The following is a 22,411-nucleotide window of genomic DNA, read 5'->3' on the forward strand; positions in this document are numbered from 1 at the left end:
GGTTTTTAGCCTCCTCTTAAAGACTGAGAGGGGCTCTGCGGATCGAGTGGAGTTTGGCAGCTCGTTCCACCACACAGGAGGAGAGTCTAGCTGCTCTACCGAGGGTGTGTTGAACTTTACACCCCTGCCAGTCACACAAAGAGTCTGCATGGCTGCTGCAAACAAGTCCAGTTAACCCCAGTTCAACTCTGTGGATTACAGGTTAGCGCTTACTTGTTTATTTATTTTTTTTTCCAATTTAAAATTCATGCCCCCAGCTCTCCGCCCAGCACTTCTCATCGTGTGAAAAACTCTGTGATGGATGTTTGTCAGTGACCCGGCAGCAGTGTTCACTTTAAAATGAACTGCCTCACGAGGATTTTCCTGACAAGGTCACAGCTAAAGCACGAGGCCTCTGAGATGCCTTGTTTTTTTTTTGTTTTGTTTTTTTTTTGTTTTTTACCTGTGCCAAGTCTTTCCCCCAAAACATGTCAGTCTGGAGTCCTTGAGTTTCACCTAACACGACCTTGAACGTCATGAAGGGTAAAAGATGAGTTTGACGTCCAGGTGAGTGCCGGAGCTCGGTTGATCTGGCTGCCGTGCACACCTGTCTGTCTCTCTGTCTGTCTGTCTCTCTGTCTGCCTGTCTGTCTGTCTGCAGCGTCCCAGGGGAATTTTCCACCGGCGTGTTTTTGCTGCTGACAGACTTGAAGACACGTCCTGTCTGTCTCGGGCTGCTGTCTGGCTGCACGTTGACTCAGACAGACGGGTACACAGCTCCGGAGACGGGGGGAAGCTTCTGGAAATCTTTGTGGCTCAGCTGAGTGTTTCAGCCCGGCTTACAGACCTTTGTGTCAGGGTGTATTGGTTTAATTTACTTTTAATTTACTTTTAATTAATGTTTTTTTTTTTTTGTTTGTTTTTTTTTCCGATCTCTCTGGATTCCAGAACTGAGGACTCTTAGTCATGTTCCTCTCATATTTTCCTTCTGTTATAACCTGTTTTTTTTTTTTTCCCCTCCCAGTGTTTGAGCAGGAGGTTTGGTTTCTGTTCCACTTCTGTGTTCCCAGCATTGAGTCTGCCTTTTAAAATGCAGAAAAAAATAAACTGAATGAGTTGAACCGGCGTGGGCCTTTGGTTACTGTTGACATTGTCCTGAGACTATTCCAGTAATCTTTAAATCAGTTTAGCAGCAGATTATTTTAATTCATTTCATGTGTTAACTTTAACTCGCCCTTCGTTGTTTCGGCCAGCTACGCACACTGTGACAGTCATCATGGAGGTTTTAATAAAGTTATTCAAACAAACTCTTCTTCAGATGCTGTGACATCAGTGACAATATTGTTATAGTTTTGCATTTTTCATTTTTCATTTTTTTTTTTTTTTTTTTTTTTTAATTTCATTTTGAATTTTTGTTTTCGGTTCAGGTTTAATTCGTTCGTAAGGCAGGTCTTCTAGTTTCGTTTTTTTTTTTTTTTTTTTTTTTTTTGAAAATGCTCCATTTTAGTTTTGTTTTTATTAGTTTTGGTGTTACTTTTAGTCTTTTGACGCCACCTGCAGCATAAAACTGCCACAGCTAATAAAATGACAAAGATGAAAACTAAAGACACTTTCCCTATCATTTTAGTTTATTTTAGTCAATTTTGTAAACTCAATACTCAATAATAGTTGTAGTCAGTTATCGTTATTTTGTAAAGCCTTGTTTTTAGTTTTATTTCAGTTGATGAAAATGTTTTCTCACCTCTAGTTTTCAGCAACACTTATACACTATATTGCCAAAAGTATTCGCTCGGCTGCCTTCACACACATATGAACATGAGTGACATCCCATTCTTAAACCATAGGATTTAATATGATGTGGGCCCATCCTTTGCAGCTATAACAGCTTCAACTCTTCTAGGAAGGCTTTCCACAAGGTTTAGGAGTGTGTTTATGGGAATTTTTGACCATTCTTCCAGAAGTGCATTTGTGAGGTCAAACACTGATGTTGGACAAGAAGGCCTGGCTCGCAGTCTCCGCTCTAATTCATCCCAAAGGTGTTCTCTCGGGTTGAGGTCAGGACTCTGTGCAGGCCAGTCAAGTTCTTCCACACCAAACTCGCTTATCCATGTCTTTATGGACCTTGCTTTGTGCACTGGTGCGCAGTCGTGTTGGAACAGGAAGGGCCATCTCCAAACTGTTCCCACAAAGTTGGGAGCATGAAATTGTCCAAAATGTCTTTGTATGCTGAAGCATTAAGAGTTCCTTTCACTGGAACTAAGGGGCCGAGCCCAACGTCCGGAAAACAACCCCACACCATAATCCCCCCTCCACCAAACTTTACACTTGGCACAATGCAGTCAGACAAGTACCGTTCTCCTGGCAACCTCCAAACCCAGACTTGTCCATCAGATTGCCAGACGGAGAAGCGTGACTCGTCACTCCAGAGAACACGTGTCCACTGCTCTAGAGTCCAGTGGCGGTGTGCTTTACACCGCTGCATCCGATGCTTTGCATTGTGCTTGGTGATGTAAGGCTTGGATGCAGCTGCTCGGCCATGGAAACCCATTCCATGAAGCTCTCTACGCACTGCTCTTGAGCTAATCTGAAGATCACATGAAGTTTGGAGGTCTGGAGCTGTTGACTCTGCAGAAAGTTGGCGTCCTCTGCGCACTATGCGTCTCAGCATCCGCTGACCCCGCTCTGTGATTTTATGTGGCCTACCACTCCGTGGCTGAGTTGCTGTCGTTCCCAATCGCTTCTACTTTGTTATAGTACCACTAACAGTTGATTGTGGAATATTTAGTAGCGAGGAAGTTTCACAACTGGACTTACTGCACAGGTGGCATCCTATTACATTACTATTACAGCACCATGCTGGAATTCACTGAGCTCCTGAGAGCGACCCATTCTTTCACAAATGTTTGTAGAAGTAGTCTGCATGCCTAGGTGCTTGATTTTATACACCTGTGGTCATGGAAGTGATTGGAACACCTGAATTCAATGATTTGGATAGATGAGCGAATACTTTTGGCAATATAGTGTACCTTTGGTCAGTGAATGCTACAGCGGCTGCCTTGGCAATGGGAACCACCTGGAAATAAATACTCTGATTCACCATGAAACAAACAAACAGGCCTGTATCATAAACTCAAAATGCTGAAAGTATAAAACTGAATATCCGCTGGACACAGAGAGGTGAAACGCTGCTGGTGTTGTCAGTGGGTTTACCTGACACACCAGCGACACACACGCTGCGACTCAAAGGCTGTTTCATAAAAGCTGTGGTCCGGCCTCACTCATGTTTTCACTTAACCTGACAGCTCGAGCCGTTAGCCCACCACAGCAGCAGGGATCTGCCTCTTGTTGATGGTGTAGTAGTGTGTCATTTACCCAGCATGCAGCAGCACTGATTGCGGAAGTTGCCACTCTTCCAGCAAAGGGCGAATTGGGGTTTCACCAGGCCAGGGCCAACTTGTTTTTTATAACACAGGATCAAGAGGACTTCAGCTTTTTAATAATAACGTTTCGGTCCAGAGACAATCATCAGGTTATTTTCCAGACAAAAGGGGAGATCATATAATTTGGTTGAGCCAGTCAGGTCACACTTCAGGCTGTCATCACCCAGTGAATTTTCTGTGAAACCCACATGAACCAGTCAGGTTGTTTTAATGAGTGATGTCAGACTGTAGTACAATCAGGTGTCATATGTAATCACATCACGGCACCACAGGCCTGCAGTGTGAACCTGAAAAAAAGATACGTGACCTCATGTATTGGATATATTGTAAATGGCACAAAAGGCTCAGAGTCATAATAAAGAAAAGCCACTGTGCCAAGATAAATGTTTACAATAGGTGGTTCAAATCTGGTTGAAGCTTGACAAAACTATACAAATCATCACAAAGTGCACCTGATTAGACTGATATCAGGGTTTCACGGACATGCCACATAGGGATGCTAACCGGTGGCTGTTTGCAAAAATCAGCCCAATACCAGAACTCAAAATATGCCCATAAAAATCCTATATGTTGCTTTAAAGTCCAACAGCATTGCTATAATTGCAAAATGCACTATCTATAAAATAACACCATAAACATTAAAGGCAATTTCCCGAAACAGTTCTTTCACCTTTTTAATTTACAGTATATCAGAACTTAAAATATAATATGGGATACCTTACTTCAGCTGGAGTGGTGCTGATGATGTGATTGGTCATGTGCTGAGTGGCCTCACACAGCATTGGCATATTATTTGTCTGTGGAGCAGGTGAACATATGTGGATAGTTTATATGCTGATCTGGCCCAGAGTCAGTTTGACAGGATTTGGGTATAAACATTGGTCATTCAAAATATGAATCTTTATTCATGACTGCCCAAGCCCAACCCGCGGACAAAATTTGTTACCCGCGGCAACACTTAAAAGTAGCCCAATTTGGCGGAAAAAAAAACGCGGACTTGGCAACCCCGCCGGTTGTTGACCGGTTGAACTTTAACCGAATAATCTTGTCGGTTAATTTTAAGGCCGAACGTGTCGTCGCTGACACAAATGCGCATGTCATATTGTAAATACCAAGTGTTCCTGAAAGCTAAGAAGTTGCTCATGAACCCACATACAACAGTTTAATACAGTAACCATGGCGACGGGAAGCTCTGCCGGGCTTGGATTACGTCATCACGCACAGAGCTCAGCTCGGTAGAGACAGAGCGGAGAAACGAGCCGAGCTTATGGTGATGACGTATAGTTTTGAACAAAGTTTGTCATGCAAGTCTGCAAGAGTCATAAAACCACCAAGCAGACTCATCGAGGAATCTGGAGACAATATTTTTCCCGAGGAGAGAGGGATTTCTTCTACACCACGGCGAGCAACATGCGTAAATTACATAATGTTTGTAGGATATCATTGAGGGGAGATCCGTGGTACAGAACGGACACAGTCGCGTTCTTGACTGTCTGTAAACTTTACAGACAGCCAAATAATATTTTCGGTTAACCGAAATAAACCGATTAATGAGGCCCGGTGGTCGACCAAGAAAATTGTCCATTTCCGCCATCCCTAATTGCCACAGGGACATCAGGAGACGGTAGAAGACTGTAGACCGTACACGTCCTGGATGTTCAGTATTACAACCAGTAATGTCCACCCCGCCTCCTTCAGGACGTCCTCCTCCAAACTTTCCAGAAGATCCCGAGGACGTTTCTGCTGGATCGGGTCACCAGATCACATCAGAGACTCCGCTGGTCGAAACTCGCTGAAGAATCTAACTATACTTTTCTTTTTGGACCAGTTGAGCAATGTGACATCACGACCACTCTCTATAATAATTATATATTCACCGCTCTTGTAATGTAGTAATCTTTCCTTGGCACCTGTAGCACCTTAGTTATTGTGTTTTAGATTTTTTCATGCATTTGTTTGCATTTGCTTTTATGTTGCATGTCTCGTTTTAGCAGGGCCACCCGACAAGCCCTCATGTTTTTTTTTGTTTTTGTTTTTTTTTAAATAATAGACTTAACAATGTGTGTTCATTGTGCATATAAGCCACATGCATTGAGTATCTGTCTGTACCCATAATGCCTCTGTAAACTCAAGCCAAGCCAAGCAATCTGCTCTTTGTCCCACAGTGGTGAACATCAAATTTTCTCTCCTCTCTTCTCATCTCCTCCTCTCATCTCCTCCCCTGTGGTGTTCTGTCACCCGTGTTCCCGACTTTTAAGTCAGGGGAGGATTTGTCTCTGTTGGACACACACATACACACACACACATGCACACACACACTCACACACACACACAAGCTCTTGGGATTTATCCCTAAGGTCTGCAAAACTCACTGTCAATCACAGCTTCATCAGAGCATTACTGTGTCTGTCTGTGTGTGTGAGTGTGTGTGTGTGTGTGAGAGAGAGAGAGAGAGACAGAGAGAGAGACAGAGCAGGAGACTGCCTCCTTCTTGTGCTGGAGTGTGTGTATCTTTGTGTCGGTGCACACTGAATCCTATTTGCTGTATTCATGTATACAGAATCCATTTAGTGAGCAGTTCCAGCAGCTTAGCTCACACACTCTGCTCATGTGCATACCTGTGTGTGTGTGTGTGTGTGTGTGTGTGTGTGTGTGTGTGCGCGTGTGCAAGCAAGCATGTTCCTTTTGTCTGCGTGGTTTTTGTATTTTTTCTGGTCATTTCTTCCAAATTGGTGTGGTTTAAACATGTTTTCCAATGTGTGTGTGTGTGTGTGTGTGTGTGTGTGTGTGTGTGTGTGTGTGTGTGTGTGTGTGTAGTTGCAGACATAAACAGTGGAAGTTGGAGCTGCCGGCCTCCAGCGTCGTCATCACTTTCCACAACGAGGCTCGCTCCGCTCTGCTGCGGACGGTGGTCAGGTGGGCACGTCTTGTCTGACCGTCTTCGTGTTTCAAAGATCCGAACGCAGCCTCCATCTTCCTCCTGCCTTTTGTTCACTCTCTCTCTCTCTCTCTCTCTCTCTCTCTCTCTGTCTCTCTCTCTCTCTCTCTCTCTCTCTCTCTCTCTCTCTCTCTCTCTTTCTGTGTCCAGTGTTCTGAAGAAAAGCCCCGCCCACTTGGTCAAAGAGATCATCCTGGTCGACGACTACAGTGACAATCGTGAGTAACACACACACGCGCACACACACACACACACACACACAGGTTGTCTTCAGGTGCGTAAAAAGCCTTCACAAGTCCTAAATTCAGTTTTGCACGTATCAGGCTATAAAGTAGTTGTTAGATAGTCTTAAATTTGAATTTGTGAGGTGTTAATTTCACCGGGAAACATTTGGTCTAATTTCATTTATCCATGTAGTTCTATGTACATTAATCTGACTTTAATCCACTTTATACTTTATCTGTCTGTCAGACTTAGCAGCAGAGAGAAATCCTAGAAAATCCTTAGACTTACCTGTGAAGCTCTGTGGAAAAAAGTGTTGGGTAGATTTATTACAACACCACATAAAGGACTTTTACAACACCGATAAAAAAACTTTTTCATGGAGTCATCCAGTGAATATCCTACCAAAGTGTTTCCCGTGTATTCGATTACAAACACAGGACCTTTACACTCATCTGAAATGCTGATTTCGTGTAAGAAAAAGATTTTAAATCTGTCTTAAAAAGGTATTAAAAACCATTATATTTAATCCTCCTGAATCCCGGAGGCATCCCGAACACAGACACACGCACATGAACGCATCAGTAAAAACAGACACACACTTAAATGTAATATTCAGGAAGATAATTGTGTGTGTGTGTGTGTGTGTGTGTGTGTTCCAGCGGAGGATGGAGCGTTGCTGGGGAAGATAGAGAAAGTTCGCGTGTTGAGAAATGACCGCAGAGAAGGTAAGAAGAAGAAAAGAAGAGGTTTTTTTTTTTTTTTTTTTTTTTTTTTTTTTTTTGTGTGAGGAAAAAAAAAACATCAGTGCTGTTCCAGGATCTCCTCTGCTCTCACATGATTAATGGGATTATTTTCACCACATGTCTCTCATCTGGGCCAATCCTGTTCTCTTTTAACATATAAAACTGTTGTTTCTGATTCATGAGAATTTGGCCTTGACATGCTCGGCACTGCAGGGCTCGTTCATTCGGCATGAATGACGGCTGATGTGTGTCGGCGTCGGAAACCCCCGACAACAAAACCCTGCGATCCAGATTCACCTGGTTCTGTCTAGGAATCACGTTTTTCCCGTCCTTAGAGGAACATGGACGAACAATTTGACACCAAAATCACCTTTGCGTCTCAGCAGATTGTCCACGTCGCTCTACTGGAGCTCAAGTATTTTAACCTGCTGCTTCATTAAGATTAGTAAGGTTTCTCAGCTCGTGATTTGAAAGTAACACAGAGCGCTGGACTGACGGGAGAGCCGCTTCCCCGCTGAAAGGTTTCTGTTCTCACGAGCGCAGCGGCCAGTGGGAAACGGCGCATAAAGCCACAAAAGCCCCCGCACGCCGGATGAAAACATGTCGCTCACATGAAATAACCCTAATCTAAATCTTGCCGCAACATCTGTGTCGTGTTAGCGCCGCAGTTATCACGATTACCAAGGGACAGTTTAAGTGAGAACCATTTACACTCGGCTGGCAAACGCGCGGAACGAGCGCATAATTTAATGGCCGGATTCATTTGTCATGATTGGCTCGTGTCCTTGATGTTTTCTGTGCTCATTCCTCATCATTGTCAGCCGCATCGAAGCTGTCCTCACTTACATCGTCCCTCTGCAGTTTTGATTGCTGCAGCTTTAATGTTACTGCGCTTGAGATTTATGAATGCGCAGGCCGTATAATAAAATTTTACAGCTGGGAACCGCTTAGAAAGTCAGACCTCTTACTTTGGCCGATTCTGGGTTCATTCTGTCGCGCTGAACTGGGGACAGGACCTGCCGGGGACGTCGGGGTGATTTTGGTGTCTCGTTTCATATTAAGGGTGTAATTCTTTGGCTGAACCGAGATTCAGGTTGACTGGCTGGCTACTAGCTGCTGATGTGATTTGAGAACACAGTTTTGGTTCGTTTTTGTTTTTTATGTTGTTTGTTTTTGCAAAAGTTCAATTTGATTTAAGTTTGCAAATCACGATTCAAATGAACAATCCAATTTGGCAATTTAGTGATATTTTAGATCCATTAAATAAACACATGCAGTCATGTGAGGCCATCCTTTTCCTGCTGAGATGTGGAAAAACATCAAACAGCAAAATTAAACATTTCCTGGAAAAAACAACAAATAAAAAACACTATTGCCAAAAACTTACAATTCATAATTCTCTGTCAACACTAGTTTTTGTTTTGTTTGGGGTTTTTTTTCAAGTTTTTTTTTTCCCTTTTTTTTTAAGAATCATGAATGATTTGATTGGAGGTATTTAATATCCGTTCAGGCAGAAGGCTGAGCGATTTCTTCGATTTATGTCTTTTATAATGGATCCTTTCAGCTGAACTGTCAGAATTTGTAATCGATGCATCGGTGCGATGAATGAGTCATTAAACCCTATTTGATGAGTTAATTCTCCAAAAAGCCGGTGTGTTTGTGTTAAGCCTCCGGTGTGCTCAGTGTTTGCTCTGCCACAAACAGAATAAAGCAGATTATCCGCTGTAATGACGGATGTGACCGGTGACCGCCGTGACTTGATGTGTCCCGCAGGTCTGATGCGTTCGAGGGTTCGAGGCGCCGACGCTGCCACAGCTTCAGTCCTCACCTTCCTCGACTCCCACTGTGAATGTAATGACCACTGGCTAGAGCCGCTGCTGGAGAGAGTGGCTGAGGTACACACACACACACACACACACACACACACACACACACTGACACAGAGTCACATACACTGCAGTATACATGCACTTTAGTGATGAGTTTTTCTGCCACATGTGGGCAGTAATCTGATTTGCATGTAAATTAAAAAGCCAGACATTAAGAGATTAAGAGAAATCTGGTTAACACAGCTGGATTCTGCTGGAGGAACATGATTACCGCGCCACGGAAACCTTGACTCAGATTTCTTTTTACGTGAGTGCACGTGCAGGAAAAGAAAGCAGACAAGGACACTGACACAATAAACACATTACCTCCTGTAACCCATAAAAATGACACCACTGATGAAAATGGTAGATGAAAATACTTGATCTCCTGCCAAAACCATTTACTCACAGTAACCTGGTGTCTCTAAATAGACTGAGGAACTCCTTTATTCCTCAGTCGGTTAAAATGTTGAATCAGTTGGACCAGTCAGGGCACTGAATTGTTGTTATTATTATTGTTGTGTAAGGATATGGAGGCACTGCAGCCACTTTGAGGCATTTGCGCCTATAGCACATTATTATATGTCTGATGGATGTCTTATGTTATATGTTATATGTATGTGTGTATATTATTTGGTATTTGTTATTTTGCCACGAAGAACAAGTGTCTCGGATGCAAGAAAAAATTTCAGAAGAGATTCTGACAATAAAAGTACTCAACTCAACTCAACATCTGATCCAATTAATGCCCATGCACCTTCACGCACGCCCTGTTCAGGTAGACCTGTTTCAGCCAATCAGCATCAAGCCCTTGAATGGATCAGGTGTGAAAGAGTGGAGCTGAAACAAAAACCTACAGTACAGTTGGACCTGGAGGACTGGTTTGGGAACCACTGATCTATGCTACAAATATAGAAACACACACACACACACACACACACACACAAAGGAATGAATGAATCAGAAAAGACACAATGAAAGAAAAAGAAAGTACATAATCAGAGCAGCAGTTAGGTAATGGTCTGTATCGAGGTGTGAGAAAGAAACTAAAAGAATGGCGTGGCACCGCGGTGAGGAGTGCGGCCCAGCCAATGTAAACACACACACACACACACACACACATCCTGCATGGCAGCGGTCCAGGGCATTATGGTTTAGTCTCTTGCTTCCTCCAAGCAAAGCAAAATATTGTGAGGGGAATGGGAAAAGTGACAGTTTAAAGGTTATTTTGCAGTGAAGTGCTGGCATTTACTTTTTGATCCACCTTCCATTTTCCATCCCTCAGTTAGTGATTTTCTACATTTCCCAGAAGGCCTTTAGACAGCCCCCAGAGAACCAATGTTAATTTGCCTCAATAAGCTACAGGTTGTACATTGCGCATAGCCGCAGAGAACAGTGGCGATAGCGTTACCGGCAGCAGAGCAAGAGAGGAAGAGCTAATTCAGTCGTACAAAAGCAAATCGCAGCCCTCACTCAAATCGCGACGTGTCTTGCAGCCGTGTTGCATCATGGACCATTAAGGCGACTGCTGGTGGAGAAATTGGTGTCTCTTTCACTTCTATGATGAATTCCTCGCTGTGTGATTTGCTGGATGTGAGTGCATAACGATCTGCCTGGAGAGAAGCCGTCTCGCTCTTTGATTCTGTGGGACGGACACCAAAAACACGATGTTTACTGCCGATGGTTGAGATTGCTTGCAAACATTTCCACCGTCAACGTCTCTCCGCAGCTGCCCTGGAAACACCTGGACGTGACGTTGTGTCGTCTGCGTTCGGCCACTTAAGACACAGACATGAACAAAATACACCGCCAAGCAAGGGCCAAAATGTGCTCAGAAATGCTTCTATTACCCAAAAATATACGTTTTCCAAATGTTAAAATGTCTTCAGGTGGTTTTTCTTTTCTTTAAAAGCACATGTCAATGGTTTGAATTTCATTTGGATTTTTTCTCTTGCCTCACACTGCCTGCTCAGGGCTGCTCAGGCGATTTAACACTATCAGTAATGGGATACGTTATTGTTTACCATGAACAAACCGTCCCTTGGTGTGCAGCGCTCCCACAGGGATGTCAGAGCACGGGATCCCGACTCACCATGGCACCCTTTTCCCCTTGTTAACATCGTTCCCATTCTTGTGAAAATCGAGGAGCCCGGCAGATTGCGTCAGTCGCGGCCTAACCCAAACAGTCTGGTGACGTCTACAGATAAGAGACCTGAGATAGGAGCTCTTGATTGTATGCAGTCATAATCGGTAAAAGGGGGATGCAGTTTAAAAAGGAGCGTGTTCTTTAAATGTTGATCTGATATCGCTGGAAATACCCTCGTTCTGCGTTTGAACCTCCCTAAAGTGGCGTTTTATCATTCCCGATGTAATGTAGAGCGCGGAGCCTCGTTTGAAACATTGTGCTGTCAAAATAATTTGCTTTGCTTTCGTTGCACTTTTACACAATCAAACACTGATGAGGAGAGAGGAGGAAAGAAATTAAATGAAAAACTGTGTGGGTGAGATAGAAAACCTCAGGCAAATTAGAGGAATCTCTCCAAACCCCCCAAAAGAAATCAACTCTCTCCTTACCCCGAGTTTCACTGTTTCTTTTGTTGTTGTTGTTATTGTTGTTGTTGTTATTCTCGCTCCTGGAGCAATCTTTGCTCTAACTGTAAACCAAAAGCTTGCCTTGTAACCTGATGCCAAGGGATTGATTGAATTTTCAGTGTAGTAATACTTCTTGCTTTCAGTTCTATCTTGTGACCGGGCTAAATATCCATAAATGAACCCTCAGTGTTAAGGGACTTTCCCTAAAGGCAACATGATTTGGATTTAGTCTGGGGCCAAAAAAGTTCTGACAAGCTCTTTTGTCTCTTTTGTCTGTCTCCTCTCCCCCCCTCCCTCCCTCCCTCTCTCTCTCTCCCTCCCAGGATAAGACCAGGGTCGTCTCTCCTATCATCGATGTCATCAACATGGACAACTTCCAGTATGTGGGAGCCTCCGCTGATCTGAAAGGAGGTACATTCCACAAACAGAGACGTACATGCATGTAGATCTACACACACACACACACACACACACACACACACACACACACAGAGCCCTGTATAGCTCAGTGAGTAGAGCTTGGCATTAAGTCTGTGTCACTGTGAGTAAATGTCTGTGTGGAGACTTGGCTTTTTCTTCTTGCCTTTCAACACCAAGTGCACACCGCTGACTTACAGATGGTGCTAATACCTGGGCATGTTTTTGGCATTCAGCCAAAGTGCCAGGTGCTAAAAGAGGCACTGCACCTCAAAAAGTTTTTTTTTTTTTTTTTTTTTTTTTTTTTACTGGTAACATAGCAACAACAGGAGCCAAGACCAGCACTTCTCCCAACTATCAACTGAGCACAGGTAGCTTAAGTGCTCAGTGCCACACAAAAACGCACAAAGCAGTGCTACACATGTGTCGTTCTGTATCTACCTGTGCATATACACACGTTTAAAACTGGGCCTCCACAAGTGGAAAAACACAGACGTCCAGTTGTAAATTATGGGAATTTTCCGAAATGTAATAACATAATTAGGTTTAAAGAAAGAATGCCTGTCTAATGTATTGCTATGTCCTTCTTGATTTTGTGTGTGTGTGTGTGTGTGTGTGTGTGCAGGTTTTGACTGGAATCTGGTGTTTAAGTGGGACTACATGACTCTGGAGCAGAGAAGAGCGAGACAAGGAAACCCCACCGCCCCCATCAAGTAAAACACACACTCAGTACTTTGCTGCACACAAACTCTCATATGAAGCTACTCGGCTTAAACATCTGCTCAAACATTCACATACTGTTTGCCAGTGTAATCTCTTTTTTTTTTTTTTTCCCACTCCGTCTGCTTCACCGCCGTCATTATCTCTCTCTCTCTCTTTGTCTTTTCTCTCGCCCTGCAGGACTCCTATGATAGCAGGAGGTCTATTTGTGATGGATAAGGAATACTTTGAGCAGCTGGGGAAGTATGACATGATGATGGACGTGTGGGGTGGAGAAAACCTGGGTGAGTAGAGCAGCGGAATAAATTGAAGTTGAGGTAGAATTACAATAGACTGGTACATTACAGGCAGACATGATTATGGGTGTGCGGGGGAACGGAAAGTCTGCCGCGGCCGAGCAGAACTAACAAAGATTAACACAGAATAAAGTAGACTGAGAGCGTAATGTGCAGCAAAGTGGAAGGTAGAGCCGATAAACTTTATCAGCTCTCCGGCCATACGAGCTTATTCCTGTTCAGGGTCATGCGGGGCAGGATCCTATCCCAGCATGCTCTGGCATTAAAGGAATTGGTAAAATGCCCTTTTTCCGACTCACCCAGACTGAGACAAGATGTTTGATACCACTTTCACTTCTGTACGTCCAGTGGTTCAGTTCATATGGGTTGCATTTCCCGTTTGCTTTGCAGAAATACTTGAAGTCCGTGGGAGTCATGCAAGGATAAATGTGTTCAGCGGTTATCTAACTTTGAAAAAAAATCTATGATGTGTATTTCAAACACATGATACAGTGTGTAAATAAGACAGTTTGGAGTTGCTGTAAGGTTTATTTTCTCTCTTTGATGGAGCTAGGCTAACGACTCCCACCGACTTCAAGTCTTTATGCTAAGCTAACACGAAATGCTACCCAGAGGAACCGAACCAGTGGACGTACAGAGGTGAAAATGGTGTCGAACATCTTGTCTCAGTCTGGGTAATAAGAAAAAGGGTACTTTGTCCAAAACGGAGTATTCCTTTAAGTCAGTGAAGTACCCTCGACAGGTTGCCGCTCGCCAGTCCATCACAGGGCTAAACTTACCAGCTACCGTCAGTATTTACCGTGATTAACCTTGTGCCCGGTCGATGTCACACCCTGACTGTGTCACTCATCTCTCACATCTCCAGTAGAAACAACCCTGAACATATCAGCTTCCAAAGGCAACAGAACTGTCACGATTCTTTTTTCCACGTGCGCTTCATCTTCCAGCCGCGCAGACTCGGCGTTTCCTCTCTCTCATTTATGCCGTGCTGCTTGCTTGCTTTTCAAGTCGCACATGGTTATGCTTTTTTTGTTCAGAAACCACTTGCGAAATCTCCAATCCCCCTTGAGATTTGGCACCAAAATAGCGGCATGGATGTGTGTCTCACACTGCGATCAACCCATGAGATCATCCTGGTTTGCAAGGCCAAGAACATAATAAAGCACAGAAAATCCTTCAGCATTTTGGTAGACAACAGGGCCAGTGATAATCTGGGAAAACAAAGAAAAGAAAACAGAATCCAGCAGAGTCCTCGAGGGTCTTGTTGATCTTAGCAAATGATTGTTGATGTGATAATGATGAGGGTAAGCATAAGGTGAACATAGCCTCAGATGTGTAAATAGTAAAACGATACAACAATATCTGTCAAGTCTGTTTACATGGCTCTTTTCAAAGGTATTTCTCAAAGGATTTCACATCCCTTTGCATCATATATCATAATACCTCACTTTACTATATATAGGCTATATATATACAGTGCATCATCCATCACACTACATCAAACGCTCATGTGCACTTTCATGATTGTGGGCAATTGCAAATCCACACTTTGTCTCTCTTTTGAGCTTCTCTTGTATTCAGCGGGGAAACTGTTAAGATTAAACAGCGGGAAAAAAATCATCCCTGCCTCTCCTGAGATTGTGCAGCAAGAGGATGATGATTCAGAACTGGATTTATAGTTCAGATGCTGGTTCACTTGTAGACGTTCAGCGAACACTGCATTCTGTGTTGCCGCAGAGAAATTTAGAGCCAAGCGATGAATCCTGCTAGTCATAGCTAAATACTTCCAGAGTTATCAAAATCCAAAAACGCTGGAAAGAGAACCCGACAAGATATCAGCAGGCTAATTACGTTAATGAGTTGCAGATTTCCTCGAGTCATTGTACAGCAAGACTGTTTACATACTGCTAACAATAAGTAACTCTGATAGCTTTGTAAGAAGCTGTAGGACCAAGTGTGTGGTAGGATCTGTTTCTGACCTTCGTGTCCTGAATGTCGGTGCGTTTCAGAGATCTCGTTCCGCGTGTGGCAGTGCGGTGGCAGTCTGGAGATTATTCCCTGCAGCAGAGTTGGCCACGTTTTCAGAAAACAGCACCCATACACTTTCCCTGGGGGCAGCGGGACTGTGTTTGCAAGGTAATGCTCACACACACGGATATATGTATAAGCACTGTTTAACACACATGTATGCACCTAAACACACAGAAACACTGATGATCCTGTCTCTGTTTGTCACTTTGATGCATTTATATGTTATAGTGCTACTTCTCCCACACATACAAGGCGTGTTACCACCATTAGTTTTGTGACCACAGCTTGTAACGTAGATATTTTGCAGTCACTTTAATGGAAATTGCATTCAGGAGTTTATGACATCCTTTACACTGAACTATTTGTAACATCAGTGCAGTGCCGTCTTTTGTCAAACTCTTACTGATGTCACTTTATTTTGTTGATGCTAGAATTTGTTTTTTTTGTTTTTTTGCCTGCGGGGCAAGAAACAAGGATTCTCACTGAGAAATGTGTCCTTTATGTGTTTGACCCTAATTATTATGATTATTTTTATTTTTAAGGAGTTTTTTTGCTTTGCTGCTTTATTGATAGTGACAGTGGAGAGGAGGGAGGTGATACGATTTTAAAAAAAATTTTCCTCTCACTGAATTTGTCACCCCAGACCCATTAGTCGAACCATTTCATTAAAAATGAAACCTCAAATGGGACAGAAACTTAAATAACAGTGTATGAAAAAAGCTGCACTTTTACTCAGAGATCTCTCTTAATCATATCAGTATTCAGTCATGAAAAACGAGTATCAGCAACAAAAAGATGAGCACACAGGGCAAAATGCCTTTAGAGGCAGAAATGATGTTCGTGGAGAGTGTGGCAGAGCTGTCTTGTTGATGTGCTGCCCCCTGGAGGACTGAAAGAAGAGGACAATACAATCACTGAACATCAGCATTGGTGAATACAGTATAGATTGCAAGACATGGGTCTGTGCAAAGAAGCAGCCATTCTCCAATCATCATTCTTGGAAACAAGCTCTTGTAACGCTGATTTTAGACATCACACTGAAGATTTTACTGAGAGGCCACCGACCTTTTAATGACTTTTCACAGCTTTCCTATCAGAGGATTATGTGGATAATTTGGAGGAAGGGGTGAGAGCCCAAGAGAGCATGCATGATCTTGCTAAACCATGCAGATAGCTCAAAAATGTCCATCATCAGTTTGTCAGTCAATTAAGGAGCAGCACAAACTTCACTTTAGATGCCCGGGTTTGTCTAGAACAGCAGCTGGAGAGAGGCTTTACAGAAACAAAAAGCATTCCCTCTCTACCAATCAAAAATTGATAACAACCCTCCTCCTTAAACTTCTGCAAAGCCTCCGCAAGCCTTCTGTTGGCATTGCAAAGGAAATCACCCACGCACCTCATGTCCTCATAAGGCAAACAACAAAAACAAGCTCAACAAAGTGGCACAGAAAAACCCAACTACCATCCATGTCCTTGAAATCCAACCTAGCGTCTGTGCGATATCAGTTTCTCAACCCTGTTAAGGGCACTGCCTCTGCCTCAACAAACATCCTGCCGGATTTTTGTTCGTCTGGGCGGCTTCCAGTCCGGTTTATTGTACCGCGGTCAGATGATCCCCTGGAAGGCAAGGCAGCGTTGGACATTAGATCAAACAATACCGTGTGAAATGAAGAATGAGGTTAAGTTAAGAATGAGGCATTGAGGCGCTCTTAAACCTTGGATGGGGTGAAGTTAGAAACACTCTTCAGCAATGCCCATGGACTCGGCTCTCGTTTGTCTCATCAGTCTCTTGCCTTGACCGCAGTTCTGGGCCTTGATTTCATGTCTGTCATGCGCTACAGTTTAGTGCCGTTGAATTATTACCACCTGTTTAAAACGGACTCAACCTTCAAGCCGATTGACCTTTACATCTTCCTCTCTGCAGCCAGAGGGGTGCAGATCTGCTGCAACGGGCAACAAAGGCAACTCAGATGTAAAAGAGGAGACTCATAGAGTAGCTGTTATTAATTATGGATGTATGTCTTTCAGTTTTAGGTCATACATATGTTCTGGCACACAAAATCCTGTCATTAGGTGATGAAAGAGATTATCAAAGACATTGGCTGTAGATATCACTGATGTTTCTTCATCTTGGGCATTTCCTGGTCTACACTCTTAAGAAGTTTGGGTGGTGGGGTGGCTAATGGTTGATGGAGGTAACCCTGGTAGAGCTAAAATGCAGCCTTTGTCTACTTTGCATTACAATATTATGTATTTTTCCTCATGGTAGTAGCATTTCATGCACATCTAAGCTGTGCTGAACAGTTTTAGAGAGGCTGGACCTACCTACAGTTACCATGAAGAAAAGCCTGCTCTGTTGGGGCACTTTGTCTCTGCTGCTGGGGTGCAGGTAGATCCAGAGAAGGCTGTGACTTTTCACAATATCTTGTGCAGCCAAGACCTCAAATCAAAGAAGCAGAAATATTACTTGGAAAGAATGTTGACCGCTGTGGTGACAGATCATTCCTCACTTCCTCACTGGTGTGAGTCTTCAAGACTCCAGAAATCCGACATACCCAGATCTACATATCAGACCTACATACCTAAGTCCCTCTTATCACAGCTTCCTCAGATGTTAAATGAAGATCACCTGGCAGTTCATCTGGGTCAGTTTAAGATGTGCACAACAATGGGTTCTCCTGTTTTGCTAGCCAAAAAAATAGCATGGATATAAAAGATTATTTGCAAACGGCACATTTTCCCAGTAGTATAACCTTACAGCATCAGTTGAACACTGTGTCCTGTTATTCAGATTTTGCACCATCTTGCAGGTGTTTAATTGAGCACTTAAAGAAATATAAAATATTAAACACAAAGTGGTTAAGTACCATGATGGCTCTCAACCTCATGTCGCTAATTTATTTTCCTGAGCAACACAGACTGTTGACAGGCACAGTGACTGGAAAGTTCAACACACACTCACAAACGTGTTTGTATTTCTAACACACAGAAATCTGCCCCCTTGTGGTTGTATGGTTGTATTACAAATTGCTAGATCGGCAATGGAGAAAGTGTGTGTGTGTGTGTGTGTGTGTACGGTCATTGTGTGTGAATTTATGTCTGTCAGTTGCTTCCTGCAATGTCTGGGAAAAAGTCAGCCACCACACACACACACACACACACACACACACACACGCACACACACTCAGCATGTCCATTGTGCAGATGACTTGTTATTTCTGGAGGCTGTTACCATGGAACACTGGTACACTGTCTGCCACATATTTCTACCATTAATCCCTCATCTATCTTTCTCTCTCCCTCCCTGTTTTTCTACCTCTCTCTGTGTGGCTCATTGCTCTTTCTCTACTTCTTCATCTTTCCGTCCCTCACCTGTTTGCTCATCGCTTCTCTTTTTCATTCTTTTTTTTTTTATTGCCCCTGAACGTCCCTTTCTCTTGGTTCATTCCTCTCTCCTCCTGTCTTCACCCCTTCCCTTCCTCCCTCTCTCAGGAACACAAGGAGAGCAGCAGAGGTGTGGATGGATGAGTTTAAAAACTTCTACTACGCTGCCGTTCCCTCAGCCAGAAATGTCCCCTACGGCAAGTAAGTACCCTTACAGGAGGCGGACAAAATAATGGACCTAAAATGGAAAATTACAAAGGCGGCTACAGGCAAGTCATATTAGGTGGAATACCAATTAGCAGCATGCCCACTTGAAAACAGATCTGACATTTACCATTTCCAGTGCTTGTGAGTTTTCAAAGAGACATGAGGCAATTAACATGGTTCCCGAGAGGCCAAGTTGTCAGCGCCTGTTTTGCATCAGCAAATTTATTTAATGTGATCAGGGGGACTGTGTTGAAAATTATGTGATGAAGCATAAGAATATGCAAAACAAGGGCAGGCCGCGTTGGCAAAGAGGAACACTGAGCACAAGATGAAGCTCACCGGCAGGTATAGGTGGATGTGTTACACGATGTTTGCTAAACACCACAAACTGCAGTCCAGAAAGATACTTCTGTGTTGAATCAACAGTTCTGTGAGAGTCGATCACATGTCACTCACATAAAAAAGCATCCCAGGTTCAAATCCTGTCCCTGGACTTTTCTGTGCTTTGTTTGTGTGGGTTTCCTCCCACAGTCAAAACACTTGCAAGTCAGAAGATTTGGAGACTTTAAATTAAAGCGACTGTGTTATATGGTAAATGATGCAGTTTATGCATGTATATGATGAAGTATGTTTTGTATTAATGTACTGTGATATAGAGCATGTATAACCAGGTGCACCCAGCTGAACAATTTCAAGATTGTTTCCATGAAAACCGAGGCTGACGTGTTGGACGCTGCAGTCACCAGATGTGAATGTCATTACTGAGCCTTTATGGGGCGTGGATTTCCACCTCATTTTCTTCCTGAACACTGTTCCAGCATCCTTCCCACAGTTCAGGACTTGTATAACTTTTTGGGACTGAATTTTTTTCTGACAGTGAAGAGTAGCCTCATTTTTTTATGTTCTTGGTATCCATATCTGTTTAAGAAATGCTGTTTTGATTTACACATAAAATTTGGCCATTGTAAGAGGAACTCTTGCTATCTCTTTCCGGTGAAAGTCTAAGGAGTAGTCATTTTCCCGAAATTAAGTGCCCTCAGATATGACTTGTAGGTGTCGAGGTTTCTATGTGCCCTTACAGCACGGCTGCATAGGCATATAATCCAATGAATCCCGAGAAATATGATCTCATCTCTAATTCTTATTATATCTCTGTTCTCTCATTCAGTATCCAGAGTCGTCTGGAAATGAAGAAGAGACTAGGCTGTAAGCCATTCAAATGGTACTTAGAGAATGTCTACCCCGAGCTACGGTAAGAAGATATAACATGAAAGCACATGACGCAGCGTGATAAGATATGTGGTGTGATGTAATGTTCTATAATAAGATTTAGATGGCATTTAGGAGAACCTTTCACCTGAACGGTGATATATGAGCATTACCAGAGGCTGGTTTCTCAGTCTGGGGGTTTGGACCCAAACTGGGTCACTGGCCTGCCTCTGGGTCTCATTTTGACAGGAGGAGCAATTTGAATTCAGTGTGACAGACTTTCTTTTGAGTGTGGAGCTGTTTTATTATATAATTAGATCAGCCATTCAGAAGACTGGAATGAGTTATCCATTCAAACCAGACCAGAAAATTCAGCTTGGGAGTTTGGAGTAATTTAGCTACACTCTACAACTATTTCATATAAAGTAAAAAAAAAAAAAAAAAAAAAAAAAAAAAAAAGGAGACTATCTTTAAAATCTAATATGTGAATCATGTGCAGTTTCATTGCGGTCTTAACACAGCTGTGTGTGTGTTGGTGTGTGTGTTTAGGGTCCCAGATCATCAAGACATTGCGTTTGGAGCCTTGCAGCAGGGAGGAAACTGTCTGGACACCCTGGGTCATTTTGCTGACGGGGTGGTGGGCGTCTATGAATGCCACAACGCCGGGGGCAACCAGGTAGCGTTACCACGACGAAACACACAGGTCAGCCAATCAAATCCCTGCTTTAGAAACACCTGGATGGCAGGAGGTGGCACTTTTGGTGACTTTGGGTGAGAGATATTACTGTGGCACGGGGTATGTCGAAGATACACACCACTGTGGGGAAAAACACTTTCACTCACACCTGCATTTTATAAAACTATTCAACTGCTAGATTAGATTAGTTAGATTAGATCAGATTAGTTTAGATGTGACACACAGTCTGAACCTAAGCCAAAATGGCATTAAGTTAAAGACAGTGCAAACAGTGTGATAAAGTGAAATTTAAACCGAATAGTAGCAATAAGTGACATTTTACAAAAGCCATGTATCATCATCATGAATTAAGTTTAAAAACATTATTAAATTAATATATACAGTGTATCGGTTACTCTGCTTTGCTTTACATAAGACTCACAAGACCCGTTTGGTATCCGTCGCTCTAAATTTGGCCCATCCTAAAGCAGGCTGACCCTGTTTTTAGCCCAACCTCATGACCTTTGAAGCCCCGACACCGACTGCACCCTGAAATCCACGATATCTGTGGGTCTGAATATTTTTATTTTTCTATATTTTTTACAGGCCACATAATCAAAGCCTGCAAATTCATTTAACACTGTTGAACACAGCCTTGAAGATGGAAATTGTATTTTAGAAGTGAGAATACCAGTGCCATTTAGATTTAGAATAATAGACTTCACATTTAGTATTGTCTCTATCTAGTTTACATTCCCCATAAAAAAAATTTGCACTTCATGTTTCTTATGTATTCATTTACTTATTAACATTTACTCATTTTTTGTCATTAAAATTCACACTTCACAATGTGATACCTAGCTTGAAATTGGCTGCTGGCCCAGCCAAAAAAAGACACATCAAATCAGAAGACATGGATGTGACAGTAAAGTTTGTAAGGCAGTACGTTGTGGGGAGCCATTTTCTGGCAGAGACTTTTCTTTCTTCCTGTTGCTGTCAGGTGATTGACAGTGAGCAGAGTGTAACATAATGCATTCGCTGATATGAAAAACACTTTGGCGCAATGGAACAACAATACCACATAACACAGCTTTATCCTTCAAAATGTTATAGTTTCTTGGGCTGCTCAGAAACCAGTCCAGTCACGCAGACATATGCTGACAAGACAACACTATTTTTTTTCCAGTTTCATGTTCATATTAGTCAGAAAACTAGTCTTAAATCTCATTTTAACTGGTATTAAGCTCTCAGAAAGTCTTTGATGAAGTCTCGTCTTGATGAAACTTGCAGACACCCAACTATAATTGGTGTGTGTGTGTGTGTGAATGTATCTGCTTGGCTGTGTCCAAACATGCATGTTTATACTAATCTGTGTACACATGCGTGTTCTCACAAAGGAATGGGCGTTGACCAAGGATAAATCTGTCAAACACATGGACCTGTGTCTGACTGTGGTGGACAGGACGGCCGGCTCGCTCATCAAACTGCAGGGCTGCAGAGAGAACGACAGCAGACAGGTAAAATTACATGCTGACACGAGGGTTAGCCCTGAATGTTGGTTTGCTGATATTTGCCTGATATACACCGAGTGTCCACCTCATCAGCTCCACCTGTCCAGTCTAATGCAGTTCAGGTCAACAGCTCTGCTTTAAATTCGACCTTTTAACAAAGTTTATAATGTTCAGT

At 42.9% G+C, this 22,411-nt stretch overlaps 1 protein-coding gene across 2 annotated transcripts in view; it reads left to right on the forward strand.

Annotated features, from left to right (window-relative positions):
- galnt2 (UDP-N-acetyl-alpha-D-galactosamine:polypeptide N-acetylgalactosaminyltransferase 2) overlaps nucleotides 1-22,411 on the forward strand; it is an 82,258-nt gene that overhangs the window by 53,276 nt on the left and 6,571 nt on the right. The window contains exons 4-15 of one of the 2 annotated variants that reach the window (XM_030047240.1): nucleotides 6,237-6,335; nucleotides 6,508-6,575; nucleotides 7,242-7,307; nucleotides 9,099-9,220; nucleotides 12,109-12,196; nucleotides 12,828-12,915; nucleotides 13,103-13,206; nucleotides 15,228-15,354; nucleotides 18,742-18,834; nucleotides 20,009-20,092; nucleotides 20,599-20,752; nucleotides 22,123-22,242. In XM_030047240.1, coding sequence (XP_029903100.1) covers nucleotides 6,237-6,335; nucleotides 6,508-6,575; nucleotides 7,242-7,307; nucleotides 9,099-9,220; nucleotides 12,109-12,196; nucleotides 12,828-12,915; nucleotides 13,103-13,206; nucleotides 15,228-15,354; nucleotides 18,742-18,834; nucleotides 20,009-20,092; nucleotides 20,599-20,752; nucleotides 22,123-22,242 — 1,213 coding nt within the window. The remainder of the gene's footprint in view (nucleotides 1-6,236; nucleotides 6,336-6,507; nucleotides 6,576-7,241; nucleotides 7,308-9,098; nucleotides 9,221-12,108; nucleotides 12,197-12,827; nucleotides 12,916-13,102; nucleotides 13,207-15,227; nucleotides 15,355-18,741; nucleotides 18,835-20,008; nucleotides 20,093-20,598; nucleotides 20,753-22,122; nucleotides 22,243-22,411) is intronic. The other variant, XM_030047248.1, reaches the window with a different exon arrangement.

This window comes from Myripristis murdjan, chromosome 3, assembly GCF_902150065.1.
Source record: "Myripristis murdjan chromosome 3, fMyrMur1.1, whole genome shotgun sequence".
Lineage (NCBI taxonomy): Eukaryota > Metazoa > Chordata > Actinopteri > Holocentriformes > Holocentridae > Myripristis > Myripristis murdjan.